This window comes from Dromaius novaehollandiae, chromosome 10 (genome assembly GCF_036370855.1).
Source record: "Dromaius novaehollandiae isolate bDroNov1 chromosome 10, bDroNov1.hap1, whole genome shotgun sequence".
NCBI classification, from domain to species: Eukaryota; Metazoa; Chordata; class Aves; order Casuariiformes; family Dromaiidae; genus Dromaius; species Dromaius novaehollandiae.
In genome coordinates this window covers 10,506,926-10,527,016 of record NC_088107.1, presented here as the reverse complement: position 1 = coordinate 10,527,016, position 20,091 = coordinate 10,506,926, and the positions used below count along the sequence as shown (strand labels likewise).

General features: G+C 41.5%; 1 protein-coding gene across 9 annotated transcripts in view; it reads right to left on the bottom strand.

Moving 5' to 3' along the window:
* IL16 (interleukin 16) overlaps positions 1–20,091 on the bottom strand; it is a 49,254-nt gene that overhangs the window by 6,611 nt on the left and 22,552 nt on the right. For 6 of the 9 annotated variants that reach the window (XM_026121301.2, XM_026121303.2, XM_064517270.1 and 3 more), the window contains 14 exons: positions 17,683–17,819; positions 16,522–16,654; positions 14,133–14,229; positions 13,533–13,675; positions 11,170–11,280; positions 9,762–9,876; positions 9,449–9,522; positions 9,142–9,355; positions 7,986–8,103; positions 6,680–6,812; positions 5,701–5,788; positions 4,497–4,972; positions 1,875–2,016; positions 34–1,135 (listed from right to left, as the gene is read on the bottom strand). In XM_026121301.2, the coding sequence (XP_025977086.2) occupies positions 34–1,135; positions 1,875–2,016; positions 4,497–4,972; positions 5,701–5,788; positions 6,680–6,812; positions 7,986–8,103; positions 9,142–9,355; positions 9,449–9,522; positions 9,762–9,876; positions 11,170–11,280; positions 13,533–13,675; positions 14,133–14,229; positions 16,522–16,654; positions 17,683–17,819 (3,083 nt within the window). The remainder of the gene's footprint in view (positions 1–33; positions 1,136–1,874; positions 2,017–4,496; positions 4,973–5,700; positions 5,789–6,679; positions 6,813–7,985; positions 8,104–9,141; positions 9,356–9,448; positions 9,523–9,761; positions 9,877–11,169; positions 11,281–13,532; positions 13,676–14,132; positions 14,230–16,521; positions 16,655–17,682; positions 17,820–20,091) is intronic. The other 3 variants (XM_026121302.2, XM_064517268.1, XM_026121304.2) reach the window with 2 other exon arrangements.

The following is a 20,091-nucleotide window of genomic DNA, read 5'->3' as shown; positions in this document are numbered from 1 at the left end:
TCTGGTAGGCTAATTTTAAATATGGTATCTTACTTTAGAGAAAATCCAGTGTCCAAGTGATGAGTTTCATTTGTGGGTGAGAGAGAAGTCCCATCCTCCTCCACAGAGGACTGAGACAACGTATCCAGAGTTTCCCATGCATTGTTTCCAGGAGGGACTGGAGACTGAGGAAGGCAAAGCAAAGATTTCATTAAAGCAGATGACACCTGGCTACTGATGGAATAGAGTTTGCTGTATTTTTCATCATACGTCTTCATCATCTCACAAGACTGGGTAGCAGTAAGCGGGAAGCTTCGTGATCTTAGGCTGTGAGCTTTTGTTACTGATACTAGAGGGGAAGGTGCATTGGTTTCTGTAGTTAGGAGACCCAAGGAATTTTCAGTGTTGGCATTGTTGCTTTTCTCTGAGCTAGCTGCACTAGCTAGGGCCTCCTCGGGAGAGGGAGATCTACCTAGGCTCTTTGTCCCCATGAGCACAGGTGACTCTGACCGCTGTTGGCTATTTTCAGAACACTGGAGAGAGGTTTGGGTTAATTGGGGCAGAGCCTCTCCCGACCCTTTTGCACTGGGAGAGTGTTCCTTCTGAACGGACGGTTTGGGGCTGAGCCTTCGGTGTACTTTTTCAGGTGACTGAGGAGCACTCAAGGATTCAAATGAACTTATTCTTTGCTTTATTGATGATCCCCTAGAAGACACACGGGATAAGCTGGAGCGCAGTTCTTTGCTGGAAATACTCTGGAGGTCAGTAGGACTTTGCTCTGCTTGTGTTTTTTGATCTGAATTTGCTTTCCTCAGTCCTTTCAGACTTTGGCGAAACCAGGCTGGCTTTGGTGCAACGGGAGGACCCTTTTTCACAGCATCATTTGCATCTGATTTTAGCGCTTTTGAACTGACTATTTCTGAATCTGATTTCTGCAGAACTGCCTCTGAGCTGCTTTGATTTTGATTTTCTTCATTTGTGTTGATGCCAGATTGCAAATCTAAGTGTCCGTTGTCTTCACTCATGGTAGGATTAAATAAGCTTTTTATGCAGTCAGAAATTCTAACCCAAGGGTCTTCTGTTGTTGTATCAAGACTATAATCTACTCGTGCTTGTCTTTTAAGTACAGGCCGTTGTATTGATGAAAGAGGATTCCCTGTATTAGAGAAACATTGATTATAAATAAGACTCCTTCTGATTCTCCTTATCCATCCTTTACCTATGCAATGTTATTACTTCACCAAGTTTGAATTTCATTCAAGCCTACAACAATTTTTTTTAAAGTTTCTGAAAAGTTATTTTTTTTAAATTCGCAGCTCTTGATCCAGAAGTTCTGTTTCCTGACACTGGAATTAGCTGAAAACCAAGGCTCGTCTGTGCTTAGGTACAGGAGCACCTTTCTAAATGGGCCTGTAACTTATGAAGATAATCTGAAATTTTCGGATGTCGAAGTCATGGCACAGGTTATGGCAGTTAAATAGAAGTTAAAATAGAAGGCTAAAATTGAAATGTCATTTCCAGCAAAAACTATGCATAAAAACAATTTTTAGAAATGCTAAAACTAAACTTCAATATACTAAAACTAAAAACTAAATTTTAGTATAAATAAGCAAGTTGCCATCTGAAAAAACACAGCAATAGTATACAGGTCCATTTCCACTTTTTAAGAATAATCATCTACTGTACTTCTTTTGATGTAGTTTTCACTCTCTCAAAAACTAATCACTGTAAACAGTGGTTTAAAATTTCATCTGTTCACCCAGCAGTTTACAGATATGGCTGCAGTCTACATTTAAAGCTGAAGGTGAAGTCAGTATGAAACTCACTTTGGAATCCAAACTAAATGCTAAGTTCACGTGCAAACATCATATTAAAGTTTATGGAATGAAACATACCTAGGTTTGGTTTTCTTTCCTGATCTTTGCCCACTGGAACAGCAGCTATGTGTTCAGTGTCATGTGCTGTAGGAGAAGTGGTAAAGACACTGTGGGTTATAACAGTTTTGTGTCCCTCTTGCATTGGTTCTCCACCTTCCTGCTGAACAAACAGGAAATAGAAGTGTGTCAGAATGTAGCTATACAAACCCCATTATATATGAGTCTGAAGAGAAACATCTTTTGGCCTTTTTTTTTTTTTTTTTTTTTTAAACTCTGAAAAGAAATATTGAATAGGAGTCAAGGTTTCATTTGTGCTTGGGATGTAATCCTGAAATTCATTCTGTATTTCAAGAGAGACGGTGTGATATTTTATGGTACACTTGTAAACAGACTGAGAAAAATGCAATTAGTATCTCATAAATTTAGGCAATTTCAATAACTCCATCTACCACTTCATAGTAAAATAAAAGACTGCCTGCCATAATTCTAGATTTTTATAAAATCAGCTACTCAGTAGTCTCTTGCAAACCAGTGAAGCAAAGCCAGAAAATGAATTTCCTCTAACTTTGTATTAAAACACTCTTTTCCGTTGTAGATTTTTACTATTAAACACAAGCTGGACAAGCTTAAATCATTACTGCAGTTTCAGAGCTCTTCCCTTCTTGTTTGTGGCTGGGAAAAAAAAGGGTGAGAGGATTAGTTTGAGGTTGCAGTAAATGCTGCAGCATTAGCAGATGCTCTGGAATTACTTGATTATTTTGTAATTGATACCAAGTTACCATTTGGTCTGCTACGAATCTGGAAGTGCTCTCTGCTATTTCAGAAATGCTTTCTGCTATGCAGTTAAGCTCCAGTATTATCGATAGGAAGCAAAACCAAGCAGGGCAGAGACTGAAGGTCTAGAATCATATGAGATTGTCCTAAAAATATCAGTAATTTGACAATTCCTTAGCATTTCAGTAACAGGATGGTGGTTATTATGCAATTTTCTCATTCCAGGAAAACCTGCCTCCATCTCCTGCTTTCTAAGGACACTTTTGAAAGTTGTACCTATGTTCTGTAGCCATTAGACATGGACATTAGACATTCAGGGAAGTGAAATAGCTATTTGGAAGCACTAGGTACATACAATCAGACCTAATGCTTTACTGATGCAGTTATACCTACCTTTTTATTGACACAGTATAAAGCACAGTCAAAAACACCAGTTAAGCATTCTTGGTCAGGAAGAAACAACCAAAAAATATGTGGAACCACCATACAAAACTATTGGATGCAGGCCTCAAAATGGCTAATACAAAATGTTTAAGGAATAAAGGAAAGAAGTGAAGAGCAGTAGCAAATCTTTCTCCTAATGATCTGAAAATACATTCTAGAAAGAAGCTGTCTCTCCTGGGCACCTATAGCAGTTACTGTCCTGAGACACATTAACTGTTTTATTAGAGGAAGTTCTCTTCATTAACAGCACTTGACCTCTCATACAGTTTATTGATTTTAATGATAAGGAGAAAGAATAAATCCTTAGAATAACTGAGGGCCCTAAGATAATTAGTTGTGTGCAGTGAAAATTCAGTAAGTTGTTAGTTTGTTGAATTTTACTCCAGCATGGTGATTTTCTAGTAGCTGTTGATGAACATGTTTCTACTGCTCTCTTCTTAGAGGATGATGAAGTCACCTTACATGAGGTGTTCAACTTGAATGTTAACATTACACCTTGACTTCAGTCTGAGCTGTATCATTTTATTTTGACTATGCACCTTGAAAACTGAAAGTTCAGTCTTGTTTGGTTTGCATTGCACTAAGGTCTGCTCATTTCTACTGACATATTACTAAACCCAGAGGAAATAGGTTCCTTTTTAAAAAAAACCACAGCCCTGTTTCAACACGCAGATCTCACAATCATGCAAATGTGTCTTTCTACCCTATTTTATACAGGAGAGGGAACTGAAATTTAGTAATGTACAAATATACACTCCGTTTTCAAAGACAGCAAATAAGAAAGTGGGTCTCTGACAATTTAAATGAGTTTATTTAATACCTCATTATTTCAAAAAAGATATCTGAGGCCAAAATTACCAGCTGTTCATAATGCTAGACCTTCTATTTTAATAAAGTGCGCTAGTGAAACAAAGAAACTGTTTCACATGACTCTTCTCTAGCTCATGAGCAGTTTGACACAGTAAATTTTGAGATCAGGGTGAACCATATCAGGTTGACATCAGAGGCTGTGCAAACTCCTCCGGTCCCAGCCCATAGCACATTGCGGTTCCAGTCCCACTGGAACCAGTGGCACATGTTCACTGGGAATGCCAGTGGGGGACTTGGATTCATTCTCTCTGCTGCCTTCTTTGGGATTTGAGCACAGATTCTCAGATGTGGAAGAAAATTGCCTTGAGACACATCTTTGCTTTGTTAGTTTGAACATCATGTTTAGAACTAAACAGGCTTCACTAAGATATGTACGCTATTTTCAAAAGCATTTTCAAAAGAGAACCTTGGCCTGTTCCCCTAGTCCTCTCATACATATGCACACTTTCTTCTCTCTTTCCCTCATCTTTCTTCCTGCCCTCACACAGCTGCTCTCTTCCCCTTCCTCTTTCCCCTCCCCCACACAAAAGACTTCTGCAAATTTTGCTTTACCTGAACATTTGCAGGAGGCAATACGGCCACTTCTGATGCAAGCTTTTCTTTCCTGTCTGCATTACACTGGTCGTTACCTGTACAGTCCTGCTTAAAATATTTCCTTGGTGGAGGCTTTGGCTTTGATGACCTAGGTTTTCTAACGAGGATCTCTGTTGATTTCTTAGTGTTTTGTAGGAGTCCACCTCCTTCACTGCAAGTAGGCGGGGAATTTCTCTCCAGACTGTTTCCAGACAATGAGTGCAACAGGCCAGGCTGTCTGGTAATGGGTACATCAATGCTATGTACCCTTGCCTTCAAGTCAGCCAGTTGGTAAGCAGTACCGTTACTACAAGATGACCTAGGGTTGTAGCTGCTGTCACTGCTGGAGCGGGTCATTATCTTCTGTGTCCTGCGGTTGCAATAAGCAGCATTCCTCTCAATATGTTTTTCACATGGGTGTCTTCCATGCCAGCTTGCCTCTAGTTTTTTGACACCTGTATCAGGAACATGCTCAAAATGTCTATTCAGATAAATGCAAAGTGCTTACTTCGAAGATTCAGGTGATTAGATTTGCAACTAAACACTGTAATCAATTGATGTATAGATATGATTAGTGCATCACACCAAAAAAGGAATTAAAGTCAAAGTGTTAACACCTTAATTACTGGACAGCAAAATAATGTTACCTTTTTTTCCTATAGTTGACTGCTGATGGTTCTATTACCCTCCATCCTTTAGAAGAAGTAAGGAAGCTGAAGGGAGTATTGTGTTGTAGTGTCACCATGCTAGGATATCACAGCTGAACTGGGCAAGTAGCTCTAACTATGATCGCGTATGCCTTTCCTCACAGGGGGATTAACAAACTCTTTTTTTCCCAGGACATTACCTGTATCTTGCAGTTTTGTGCTATCATACTCATATTACCTGCTGACAGCTGTTTGAAAAGCTCTGAGCAGTAGTTATGAATTGGAAAATATGAGCAAGAGGAAGTTTGCATAAAAATCTTTGTTGGGGATCAGTCAGAGGCAATCTCTTCTCATCACTCTCTGGTAAGGTATCTTAGGAGACATGTTAGGAGTGCTGTCCTGTGAGCTTTTCTACTCTTCCTTTCTGTTCCAGGTCACTTGACTGTTACCAAGGATTCTATCACAGCATGTACTGATCTTACATGTATTCTGAAGTCAAAATTGCAATGTCTCAATGAATGTATGTATTCCCTTACCTTCAGTACTCCACAGGTGTCTCTCCCTTCCAAATCTGTTGTTTTCCACAGCTTGTGCAACAGCTTCTTTCAGCTGTTGCTCAGACACCTAGGAAATACCATGCTATTATACTCTCACGAGGCTTTTGTGTGATACATTTAAATCTTTACTCCTCTCACAAAGATCTCCAGCTCCTGCAAGTCCTCTAATTGAAATCAATAGATCTAGTTAAATCATGTAACAGTTCATTTTAAAGCCAAAGAAGTGCACACATTCTATTTGCACATATTTCAGTGTAGCTGAAGTTTTTGTATAGATGTGCTATTTATATTAGTTGTTTAAATAAAATGGGATCTTTCAAAGTTAAATATCAATTTGAATATTTCATTAGAAGGACAGATCTGGACTTACCAGTATAAGGTAATTTAATACTTCATTTTTATTATAATTTGATGCATAGCTTAAACTTTATAATCATTTACACTAGTGCTTGTAGGAAGCATTTTGTAGAAGAATCTCCTAAGAATAAAATACTTTAATATTAATTTAATAGCAAATATTGGCCGGGCAAGACCTAAATTTTAATTACATCATGGAAGAGTGCATACAAACATTGCTTGTTTCTTTTTGAGGCAGTATGTTCCCTCTTTCAAATTATTTTCCTATCAGTTGCAATTTTTTCTTGACTAAAGTTTATTTTTCTGTGAAATATAGTTTTTGTACCTTAAACCTTATTTCTGTAGTTCACAGCATAGAAACTCTCATGTAAGGCCATCTCCAGTGATCTTCAAATCTTACATGATTATATGTAAGATGGCACGTGTCTCAGGTTTGTGCCTTAATCTGTCTCACATACTTGCAGTGATGCTTATAGAGACATCACCATCTTTCTGTTATCAAAATTTTTGCACCTGTTTTAGATTAGCATCTTCTCCCTCACTTAATATTAGTTCATGAGTATGTGCTTTATTTAAAATCAGAAAGAACATGGAGTGCTACCTGTGGTTCTGGGTGTCTGCTAATAATAATCTGCACCGCACCAGGACTGCAATGGCTTAGCACAGCATAAACTTCGTTAAGAGTCATATTTTGTACCGATGATTCGTTAATTTCAATGATTTCATCTCCACACCTACCGAGATAATAAAAAAACATGAGAGGATATAAACAAACCATAGATTTTTCCTCCCAACCTTGTCTCATGCACATGAAAGTATGCAAGAAGCAGATTCCTATGGTTGATCTGTAACGTCATCACAGATTAAATCATTATGTCTCACTGTGTCCTTTGCAGAAAATGAAATGGGAATGAGCAGTTGGACATCGTTTCCTTTGACTTACTGCCCTGTCACATACAGCTTTTGAACCTTCTGCATATTGAGCAATGCAAAGTTTGTGGTCTATGTTCTTTCTCCTGTATGCAGCTCAGTTGCTGTTTCCACCTACGTCTTCCTGCCTTCCTATCAACTTAACACTTCATTTTTCATGTGCTTATGGTCTACTAGTATTATTTAAGGTCAGACAGTATCTTGAATAACTTGTTAATACAAAATTTCTGGTTACGGTTAATTGCCCAGATCAATCACTGCCCGCTGCTAGACTGAGTCTTTCCAGACAAAATCCAAATTTGGCCCACATGGAGACTGAGACTGCCCTTCTCTGCTCTACTGCAAATACCAACAGAAATTAAGAGGCCTTCTGAAGGCATTGATTCATATCATACAAACTTTGTAAAAATGTGAGATGAGGGTTACAGAGCACCTGAAGTTAAATCAAAAAAGTTTCACTGAAAATGCTGTGTTCTGTTCAATTCTGAACATGCCCAACATTACCAATTGATCATAAATCTTATGGAGTGAATTTCTACACTCTTGCTATAGTAAATTCATCAAACCTGTATTTCTGTTGGACAAGAAGGGATGGAATTTGAGAGCTTGCATCAGGAAAGCTAGTGCCCATAAAAGCCAGAATATACCATATGTTTGGGCTTTTTCCAGATATGTTTTCCTTTTTCACTTGAAAATCTTCTCCAGGAAGAATGCTATATGCTTGTCTAAGACAACCAAAGTTAGCCCAGCCTAGACAAGAGACAATCATTCAACTGGGTTGCCGTATATATGAAAATCCCAGATATCTCAAATATACATGCTCGAACCCACAGAACAGCATATGCTGTAAATCCAACAGTTTCAGAAAGAACTAGGACCTCCTGCCCAAGCAGGTCAAATATGAACCCATAACATATCAGAGCAGTGGAAAACTTTCAGTATGAGATATCCTGACAAACACCCGCTCTCAATCCTACCTGAGTCTCCCATCCATATGTGCCACAGAGCCCGGTGAGAGGGTATGAATAAAAATCCCGGAAATACACTGGAAGTAAGGGATGCTGCACAATCCAATTCCAAGGCCGACACCTGCCTCTGAAAGAATTGATAAATAAAAAAGAGGCATAAGAAGCGGTAAAAAAAAACCAATTGGAGAGTCCTTTTTTTAAAACTGTCTTCAATTTAATTAATTTTGTGTATACAAATCAGAACCCTGTTCTTGTGTTTATGAGTTTTTCACATTCAAAACTAGCTGCTCCTTCTGCTGCATTTTTCCTCCTTTTTTTTCTTTTTTTTAATATTTAAAGGGCACACACACAATATTGCTTGCTGGGTTCCAATACCTGGTTCACAATTCATTACTGGCATGTTACAGATACAGTGCAAGTGCAAGTTTATCTTGCAAGATATCTCTCATGACAGTATAATTCAAATGACTTTACAAGGAGACAATAGAAAAAAAGAACAATAATTAAAGAGGAAATGTGATACATGGCTGTTATTTGAGATACCAGCTCAAACCTCCTTGTTTTATATAATGCAGCTTAAGATTTCTGTGTATTCATCCTCTCTGTACTGGGCAATCATTCTGATGTCAGATCACATACTTTGTGTTTGGTAAGTCAGGCAAAGTCCCCATGGAGGCTTTGTTTATTGTTTTTATGGTCCCATGTTTCAAAGTATATTTCAGTCTGCCAGTGGTTGTTTATAAATAGAAAAGTGTGACAGTTGAAAAAGAGGTGAAAGAAAAAGACATAGGTATGTGTTTTATTTTTAAGCCATTTCAAGAATGAAATGAACTATATGAATAATTAAGGGCAAGAGTTGTGTCATCTGCTTAATGGTAGTTTTTGCTGAGAGGTTTATCTTTTTATGTGAAGGATATTCATGTGGCAGTCCAATGCTTGAGTGGAAAAAAGAAAGGATTGATTGGCTCTTGTGGACAGATGGTATGCAAAAGCCTGCTGTTGATAGATAGTTGTTAGCACTGGCAGGCACTGAGATCTAATTTAGTGTGTTAAAAAAACTCAATTCAGGAAAAGAATCAGGTTAGTGAAGAAAGACATTTTGAGAGCAAATGAACAGTATTTCGTGAATCAGTGCCTTGTTTGCTCAGTTAATCTGAGTACTTACCTTTGTTTAGGGTAACCTCCATTATGACTCTGTCATTGGGCTTTGTAGCGTTCAAGGAGAATGCCGTGCTTTCTGAACTGAAAGAGCTGTTTTCTTTGGTTATACATGTACTAGAGCTCAGTGACTGACACAAGTGGGGCGATAGATAGCTGGAAGCAGAATGAGGTGTGCTAAAGCTTGTCCTGACTGTAAGCGTGAGAAGACCCTTTTTGGCCTGCAAGAAACAAAAGATAACAAATGAAGGGGCTGAGCTCACATGCATATTGTGTGTAAAGGCAGAAATCATGCTGGGAGGAGAATACGTAACCTTGAATTTTTGTAAAGCATCATAATGTGTTAATCCATGCATGGATTCTCCATTCAGTTCCAGGATTTCATCACCTGTTTTTAGAAAGAAGAATTGCACTGTGTTACTATTACTCTATTGTGTTCACAGTAAGTTCCATGATGCACACTTACTCAAAAGGAGACTTGCAAATGCAGTAAGGGATGCAGATGCAAATGTCACATTGGGCTCATTTCATCTTCAGTTTAATCTGCCCTTAGATAATCCCCCCATTCTTTCGGGATTTGGAGTGGGAAAAGGGAGGGGAGGGAGGGAGGACGGAAGGATTTCCCACCTTCTTGTAGCCTTCCATCAGCAGCAGCAGCTCCACCAGGAAAGATGGTTTTGACATAGATGCCTATTGGCCCATAAATGCTGTCTTTCCCTCCAACAATGCTGAAGCCTAAACCCTAATTTATGGAAGAAAAACAGTGTGTGTTCAGTTCTCCTAATAAATAAAATCACAGTTTCTTCTGCAGTAGCCACAAGGCCAGCACCAGTTAACAGAATCGTATAATTCATGGAAAGATAGTCACCCAAATGTCAGTAGTAACAGCAAATGAAAATTTCAGCTGAATACCCTCAGGATTTGGGTTTTGTTTCAGTTGTAATCAATTCATTTGTTGTTATAAACACACAGGAATGTGTCTGAATTCTATTTTTTATTTTGCCCTTGAACTAGTAAGTTACTTGGAGAGATTGATTTGTTCTATCTTCTCCTTCATTTTCTTTCCCATAAATGGGATTGATAAAACCACCATACAAGATCTTGACATTACTGCTAACCTCAGACACAGACAGCTATCTTGTGGGGGTATATTTCTCTTATCCTCTACCAAACAGAGTTAATGCAGGCTGTAAGTTAAAGCAACACCAACTGATCTGTTAAGGTAGACGCTTCTCATTTACTTATTCTTTGCCCTCCTCCCACTAAACTTAGAAGGATACTGTGAGACTAAAATATCTCTCTGAAGCTATTTAACATCCTTTGGATGAAAAGTGAAAGTAGTATGCTCATGACATCCTTATGTGCTCCGAAAATACAGACAATATATGATGATCTTGCGTATTATTATTATTTATTATTTATTGTATTTCCGTTTTATTACATGGAATGACTTCTGACAGTAATCTCACAGCTTAAATAGTTATTTATTAAAAATGCAGAACCTTTTTAACAAGTCCAAAAAGGTATGTATTTAAGCTTACAACTTCTCAATTTTCTTTCTAAGCATCTTCAGTGACATTATTTTTATGCATAGAGCTATCTTCTGTCTTTCTCTAGATGTTGTGGGTTTTTGCAAACGTGCATGGTTTTATTGAGGCTTTGTGTGGTCTCATAACACTCTGACTTGAAGGAAATTCTAAGATTGCTGGGGTAGTGCAAGCTATGGATGACATCTATGATTTCAAGCCTACCTCCAACTGGCAATAAGAGGAGCAGTGAATGTCAATGCTGGTGTTGCTCAACTGGTGTGGGTGTGTTCATTAGAACCTGGTCTGCAGTCTCCAGCATGCTTCACAGATACACCTCAGAAGGTTAAGAAGGTAGTAATGGTAAACTAATCACTCCTGGCAAAGCCTGGATTTGAATTAGCAACCTTAATACCCAAAGTCACTTCCTTGTACTGATGTCTTTGGAGTTTACATTCAGGAAAGGAAGTAAAACTCTCTTTACGGTAAATCAACAGAGCCAGTCTCACCTTCCCTTGTCCTTTCATCAATACGATGTTTGAGATTACCGAAGCCTGTGAGCCACAAGATGCATGCATTAGCTGTGCTGTACTTAGTGATCTAGATGACCTTGAAATAGCCTGTGAACATTAAAAAAAAATAATAATAATTTCAATGTAGCACCAAACATTCTTGGACATAGATTAGGGTAACTGGTTTACTTCAGATTTTCTTTCTTCCTGATGGCTGATGTTACTGAAGATTTAAAAAAAAAAAAAAAAAAAAAAAAAAAAGACTCAATTCCTTCTTATTTTCAAAGCCAGTTGTTTTTCATCTAATCAATTTGCATGGAAGTGATGACCATGCTGAGTAATCTGGACTTTTTATGCCAAAATATATTTTTGCCATCATACATTCAGCAGTCAGTGGCCTGAAGAAATATTACTTTGTATTTTGCTTGCTTAAATGCACGAGACTCAAACTCTCAAGTCCTGCTCACTGAAATTGTCTAGCAGTGACTAAACTAGATTTAACCAGCGTGGAATTACAGTATTGGCCCTTGAAGTACTGTGCAATGCTGTAGAAAGGTGTATTTGATTGTGCTCTCACTTGATACTCTGTGCTGAAATCCCTCTTTTGGCTATTAGGGGTCATAACAGGTATTATCATCTTTACCTCTAAGAACTGAACAAAGACCCAAGAAATCCCAGCTCCTTCCATAGTCTTATCACTGACTAACTCTATATTGTGACATACTGCCATTTCTCAGCACTTCCCTAAAAATGTGAATTACTGCCTACATAAGGCCTTCAGAATATAAACTGCTCTGCACTGACTCTGTTAAGTCATACCATAGGCTTCTTTCTACAGCTGAATTCAGTGAAGAACATCCTTTTTTGCTTGCTAACCAAGGCAAGCAATTTCTAAGTGCTTTCCCTCCCTCCCCTCTGTAGGTAGCAGATTTCTTAACTTATCTCCAGCCCCTGAGATTTGACCAATTTTAATGAACCTTTAATAATGTATTTAATGACCCGCCGACTTTGACCATTGCAGAATTAGGTGTTACAAACTAGTTTAAGCACTGGTAAAAGTAATTATCTAAGGCTAACTACGTGCAAAGTTCGGCGGGGCCGAGTTAACAGCAATCCTTGCAAGTCGGGGCTAGTTCAGCACAGTTGTTTACGCAGCAAAGCGAAACTAACAGCTGTTGAAAGGTGTGAAACACCCGTCAAAAACCCCGCTTCCGCCTATGCCAGGAAATGAGCCTTGATTTCTGACATGAAAACAAGCTTATTCATTCAACATGGGGTTGGGGGTAAGATGGAGATGGTTGTGTGATACCAGGAACTTAATTTGCTGAAAATTATACCTCTTGTGAGATCAGGGTGATTGCTTATTCCTGTGTTGTGGATCTTCTTGCAACAGAGAATCTGAAATCAGAAGTTTTCAAATTTCTCTTGCTCCTCTCTGGGCGAGGGGGTATTTCTGGCTGCTCCCGTGATGGGGAAGTGCGCGAGCACCACGGTGCCGCCGAGGAGAGCGGCCCAGACGCTGCCCGCCGGACGAAGGCCTCCGCCGGCGAGCTGCGCCTGGCAGCCGAGACCTTGAAGCAGGATTGCGCCGCGGGGCTGCGTAACAAGCCCCGGAGGGCAGCTCTGCACGGGCTTTGCTGGGCTGGGGTTGTGCTGCCTTTTGCCACCTCTTCGCGCCCTTCGCTTACCCCTAGGTCAGGCCCCTGGCGTCGAAGACCGGCCCCGGGAGGGTCGGGGAGCTGCAGCAAGTCGGTGCGCGAGCGTCTCTGCCTGGCAAAGAGGTGGCGAGAAGCAGCGTCGCAGCCCCTTTCTGCCAGGGGCCGGCATGGACGGGGGGGTCGCGCTGGCCGTGAGGCGAGGCCGTACCTGCTTGTGGCCAAGCCCGGGCCAGCGGAGGTGGCTCAGGAGGCTGCTGGCAGCTGGGCCCGGGCCCTGGGTTGTACCTGCCAGGTGCACAGCAGGCTGCCATGGCCAGCGGCGGGTAGGCGCCTGGGAAGGGCCTCCTTGGCGGTGGGCTCGGGTGGCTCCTGGAAGCCGCCCAGGTGGTGTGACCCACGCCAGGGGCTCCGCATGCCCTGTGAAACCTGCCGGGGTCACGGGAGGGGGAAGCTGCTGAGAAAAAGGGGGTTTGCTGGCCCGCAGCCTTTCCCGCTGCCCTGCTCCTCCTGGAGGAGGGATGCGGTTGAGAAGTGGAGGAAGCGGCCGTGCCAGAGACCCTGGGGGTTTCTCCACTGCCGGCTTCCCCAGCGGGGCCTGCGAGGAGGGCGGGTTTGGGCAGGAAGCTTGGCTGCAAATGGCGCTGCGGGATCCTTATCTGAGGCTAATTCCCCCGCGTTCGGGGTGGTTTCCAGGGCACTTACTGGGGTTCTGCCTCCGGCACAGTCCAGCTGCTGGGAGAGCGACTTCCTGCCGGTGGTGAGCGCGGGCGGCTGCCGGTCCCGGAGAGGCCCGGCTCCGCGGGGTGCCGCGCCGTCCCTGTCCCCTCTCCAGTACGGGTTCACGCCTGCAAGGCACCGGGAGAGCGTCCACGTTACTCTTCCTACGTCTGAACGCTTCTGCGTGTTCAACTTACGGATACGTTGTGCTCGTGTACTTTATTTTTCCAGTTGTCAAGCTCCCTTCAAAGGCGGGAGAATGACCTTTTTAATCCTCACTGTGGAATTAGCTCCGCTCGTGTTTAACCTAGTAAAAATCAAACCTCCCTCACCTAAAGAGCACCAGCCTATTTCAAATGCACCTTTGAAAGTATGGAATAGAATGGTTATGCACAAAACCCCTGATTTTAGGTTACTGTGAGCATCTAGCTGTTATGTGTCGGCAGTTCCTAGCTGAGGAGCCCAGGAGACGTCTGGACAGTGGCTGCAGTTTCCTTGAGCCCCGCGGTACTGCAGCACAGTGGAGTGCCGTGCCGCACGCTCCCCGCGCGTTACGGGAGAGGGGTTTGCTTCCATGCAACTTACTGGTCGAGTTGCTGCGAGTCCGTTGACAGGTGGCTTTACCGTGCAGAAAACAGCCGTTCTGTATTTCCAAAGGCCTTTCTTTACAGACTGACGTTTCCTAAAAATGAGAGACCAGAATGTTTTAAGGAGAAATTCCGCTATCTGTGGAAAATAAAAAAAAATACATAAAATACTTAAAAATAAATTTTCTCCCTAATTTGGCTTGTACGAGTTTCAACCTGAATCAAAATACTTGGAGCAAAAGTAATTGTTTAAAATAAAGTGGATGATAAAGGATATCAAGGCATAAAACTTTGATATGTAATTATAACTTGTCAAAGGAATAAGATGAAAATATTCTGGTCTTTAGTTAGAACAGAGAGAAAATTAATGGACATCCCACATCCATCAGTTCAGACAAACTACTATTTTGATTTCTTGCTAGAGTCTAACTATGCTAGTCCAATTTTTGGATGACTGGTGCTTTTCGGTACCTAGCTTGCATCATCTTAGAAAGGCCTTATTTTCAAAAGGAAAATGTTTAGGCCCAGCTTTGCAACGGTGTATAGGTGCCCTATTCCCACAGATTTCAGTGGGATGACTTTGAGCCAAAGTAGGAGTTTGGTGTTTAAAAATCTTTGAGGATGAAGCTTTAGTATTTTCTGAAAACTGTGCGACTTAACTCCGTCTAGTTGGAAACTTGCAGTTGCTTTGGAAAATATGGCCACTAATTCTAGCATTTAAAAACCTTTAGGTAAAACTTTCAGGTTTCTGTACGCAGATTTTTTAAATGGTTTGAAAAGAAGGAAGTGATCACATCTGAATAACAATTTGTAAGAATAGTTTCCAGGGGTGTGTGGTTCCTGATAGTGCTGAGTCTGTTGTGGTACAGGCAGTGTCGTTGATCTGGAGGGAATCGTAGTCGTGGAAGAACAACATTATTGCATACGGACAGCACTGATGATTTAAATACAGTAAAACCTGTAATATAAAAGGGTTTTGCTCAGGGAAATTCTGCAGGGGCTAAGAAGGCCACAGAATAGCATCAGAGTAGGATCCATATGTTCTAATGTGTCTGTAGACAACCGAGACAAGCAGTTTCTTCCAGAAGCCTAATTTTAGTAGTGCTTTTTGGCAATACCTTATCAAGAACTAATGCATGGTAATTTTCCTCTTCGGCAGCAGGTGGTGGCATTGCCAAGTAGCAAAATCCTGCTAGGGCTTTGCCATCCCTTTCCCTGGAGAACTTTTCAGAATAAGACATGCAAAAAAATCCTTAAAGAGGCATTGTGAAGCTGATTTTGCAATGTTGCTCTTACAAGCCAGCTTGCTTGAAAAGCCTTTGCTATTAACTTTTTATTATTTTGATTCAGGCTTGTCTTTAAATGCACAGCTCACCTGGCCGTCTCTTGGGTGGTATTAAACCACAACAGCTTAATATAGTTCATCTCTGGCCTCTTAGATTTTTAAAGGAGGGAAAATAAACAAAAATCTTGGCAAAATCCAGCAGACATCAGCGTGAGACAGTGCACAGCCCTGCAGTCTCAGGAAGAGGCACGTGTTGCCCACACCTGGTAGCAGCTTCAGTAATGAATGTTTTCTCAGCCTAGAACAATAGCAGCAATCTGCGTGTGGCCCTGTTGTAGATAACAAGTGGAAGGTGGCCTTTTTCCTTGAATGTCAAGGTACCAAGCCTGCAACAAAACCCTGGCAGAAATCTATTCTCTTCAAAGTGGCAAATGTATGGTAGGAGACTAACCCTGTCCAGTCATCATCCTCGTCTCCTCCAGAATTTGCAAGTGAAAAGCCTTTGGTGCCCTCTAGTTGGGGATGAGGGGACAAGAAGACTGAAATGAAACGGGTCTAATCCAATGAAATGGACTCTGTGAAAGAAAGAAGATCAAAAGGGTTTTTCCACTGAAAGAGTTGGTGATAATCTGGGGTTGCTGACCTGTTAATGCTGCCTACTGTTTCCCTGTCTCCATAGCAGACTCTGGTAGCATTCACCATGGTAATTTCCTAGCTACAGACCCTAGATCCAAAAAATTTATTTCAGTACAGACTCTGTTCTCTGGCTTCTGGATTTGTGCATCTTCCCTTAATCCACCTCTGCCTTCGCTCAAATTTTATATGGAAAATTAACATTGGCAAGCCATGTGTTTTTAAAAGAAGGCATTGTACAGCCCCTGCTAGGATTTCCCAGGGCCTTTGCCTCCCCATAGCCTCTGTTTATCTGGGAAAAAGCTATGCTGAAGTCTACCAGAGTCCGACCACAAGAGGTTTGGGGTTTTGTCAGGAAGAGCAAAACCATGTTCTTCAAATGTCTGATGTACAAATTCCCCTTGTTTCTCAAGCAAATGCTGTCAAATCACCCCACAGTTGTGAGGTGGACCGCAATTTTCATGCTTACTTTGCTAGCCATCACTATGTTCACCAGCCGTGTTGTTGACTGAATGAGAGATTCAGCCTCTCTGCTGGGCAGATCTTTAAGTGACTGTCCATTTAGTGTTAACAGTTCATCCCTTGGGCTTTGATGACCATCCCTTAAAGAAAAGGAAAAAAGCATATATGTGCACATCATTTTACAGACGTAGGAATGTATGTCACTATTGTGCTGCATATCTTACTAACTGAGGGATCAACTGCAATCCTCCTTTTGCCTTGAACAGAGCTGCCGTGATGTAGATGTTTTGATGCTTGGTGCACCCAACCACCTGCTTGAACTTTCTCCTGTTTCTGCTTTCTTCTGCTCAATCCTGCAGATCAACAGCTGCATTTCCACACAAAGCTGCAGCCACAGGTGAAGCTTAGGCTTGATGTGTAGCTCAGAATAACACTGAGGTAGGTGCTGTTCCTGTTGTATGGCAGCAGCCCTGCTCCAGGCACCCAGGATACCATGATGTGGCTGGTTGTGCTGTCCTGACCATGGACGCTGTTACTTGCAAGCATTCCTAGGTTCTGACTACTCTGCCTCTGCTGTCTGGGCTCTCATTTCTCCTCCAGTTCTTGGGCCCAAATGGCTCAGTGTGAGCCATTCCCTCTCTGTGCCTGCATTCCCCTGCCTGGAAACCTCTGCTGGTCAGCTTGTACGTAGGCAGTTGCTCAAGGACTTTGAGTACGAACTTAAGTCCAGCCCAAGACAGGTAAAAGTTGCCCCCTGTCACCACTTTGCCCTTGTGAGTTGAGCAGAGACTACATGCTCTGCTCCCTTTCAGGAACTGCAGCTCACATTGCTTTCCAGTGGCCTTGCTAGGCTGGTGGTGTCCTACACTGTCCTTTAATAGGGCAAGTAGGAAGAGACCATTGGAGAGCTAGATGTTGTATACAAGCTACTATTCTTCCAAGTGCTATTTCTTACTGTAATAGAGAAGCATTAGATCCCTGTATGGTCACAGTCTTACTTTGCTAGAATCCTTCTCCAACTGGAAGCATTGTAAAAGACAATCCCCAAACATCACTGCCCTTTTCTGAAACTGAGCTTCAAAGCATAGCTCATCACGAAGTTGATCATGCAAAATCCATGCAGAGAAATAGCTACCTAATAAGCATGCTCTCCCCATGTGTACCGTACCTGTTTGCTGTGCCTCCAGCAGTCACCTGGCTGCCTGTGAACCCCTTCCGCAGAGATGTACAGTTTGGACTCCTGGCGAGCTTGATTCCTGAGTTGCTGTTCCCTGTGGCTGTACACAGCCTGCATATGCAGCTGTCCTGATTGAGGAAGAAGAAAGATTGCGTGAAAGAAAATGTATGAAAGATGCAAAAGGTATTTACAGTTATCTTAAGCCTTTTTAAGAAATGCAGAAAAAGTTCTTAGAACCAGGTTCCCTCCAAGTGGAACACGAACAGGCCCTAGATGCTGTGCGGCTGTGAAAGAGTAGTTGTATTATAGAGTCAGTGTTTTAAAAAAGTTGTCTTCTCTAGAACTTCAGTGGCTTCTGACTACAAGAGGGAAGCATTAGAATAGTGTGTGCCTTTGCACAGGGGGGAAGAGAGTAAATAATAGACTTTTCACAGTAATTGGATAAATTTTGCCTATGCTAAAAGATGGGGAGAAAAAACAAACATATTCCAAAAAAGGAAGTACTTTAGAAAACATAAGAGGTCTGAATGGAAAATAAGCGTATACAAGGCACTAAAAGCTGCACCCCCAGCTGCTGACTTGTTAAGTAGGGAGTGGGGGACGCAAAGATCACTGGAGTAGTGGAAGATTCTTTGTCCATTCCAAACTGCTGGAGCATGCTGTAGTCTGTGTGTTACATCTGGAGGGCTAATTGTAAGCACATTTGTAACATAGTTATGAATCATTGACAAATGACCGTAGAGAAAGATAAATAGTCTGAAGTCATATGAGTAAGTAAAGCAAAGGATGGATTGACTAAGCGCACAAAGGACAACACGTGTCTGGGCAATATCCCTGGAGCACAAGTACTCGAATCCTACAAAATTCTAAATAGACAAAGAGCGCTGGAAAGCTAGCACACAATTTCTATTTCACTTGCTCTGTATGTCTGAGTACCCACTCATCCTGCTCCCAGCTGAATGCCCCCCCCCCCGCCCACCACCAGCCTCTCTGTACTTAGAGAAGTGAATGGGGCTAACGAGCACAATATACTGTCAAGACTTTAATTGATCCTGGACCTAGGCTCATTCCCAGAAATTTATAGGACTGAGGTATAGATTTCTGAAGGGGAGGGACTGGGGGCTATAAGTGCCTCTCACACATTAGGACAGCTCAGTGTCAGGGATGCTCTCTTGTTCACAAGATACTGCCAGCGATCAAGTGTCAGTACTGCTCCAGGGCTCCCCAGTCAGCATGATACGAACTATATCCAGTGGTCTGTTGTCCTCTGACAGCACATGGAAAGCTGTGTAACTACCTTCTTCACCATCACTAGGTTTCCACTTCTGCCCGAAGCAGAGTTCATCCAGTCCTGAGGGTTAGAGTCGTTATGACCTTTCACCACAGATCAATAGGGAGCACATCATACCTGACTGGCAGGAAATACAAATCTAGTATTTACAGCAATATTTAGTATTTACAGCAATGTCAATAAATGTCATCTTTCTGTCTGACTATTGAAGGCTGGCTCCCGTTCTGATGATCACATCATACTTGACTGACAGCAAAGACAAATTAGTATTTACAGCGAAATTTACTATTTACAGCAATGTCAATAAATGTCTTTTTTTTTCCTGGCTGACTCCTGAAGCCTGGCTCCCATTCTGACACTTACCAGGGTAAGTCTAAGGCTGTGACTGAATGAAGTATTTAAGGTTGAGTACAAGGTTCACTGCAGGATGCAATAGGTAATGGACGGGGGCTATGCTTGTATTGACTGACTTGTTAACTTGGTGGGTTTGCTTGCATTCCAGATTGTCTGCCATTGATGAGGAGCATCTGAATTTTACGAATCCTCTTTTGTTTCTGAACAGTGCTTCTGGCGAGTAGCGGGTAAGTGTATGAGTATGGACTGAATTCTGTTTTAAACCAGTCTGTTTGAACTCCAGCATTAGTTTTGGAACTTCTGTATTTACTTTTCACCCAAGGTAAATATCTTGGGAAATACAAATACTTGAAATCAGGACTACATTATGTTCTTTTTTAGCTGATGGCAGTGCTTTAAAGTCTTCAGCGTGGTATCAAAATAAAGATGAGAATTCTGATGTTTTAAAATTTCAGATCTTGGGTAGCAAAAAATGTGAGCTACCTTTTATGTTCATTTGCATTGGTCCTATGTTTTATTCATCATTTCATTCATCAATTCATTAAGAAATTAAGGGCCAGGAATGCATACATGAAACAGCCATTAAATTCACAAGGTTTTCAAAAGCATAATATGCTTATTCCAAAACATAAACGATGCAAGATAGACATTAAAAGTAGGAAACTATTTTGCCAGTTGGCAAAGTATTTCTAGACTTCAGCTGATTATGGATTGGGGTAAACAAGAGGAAGTGGGGGTAGCTCTATGGTCCAAAG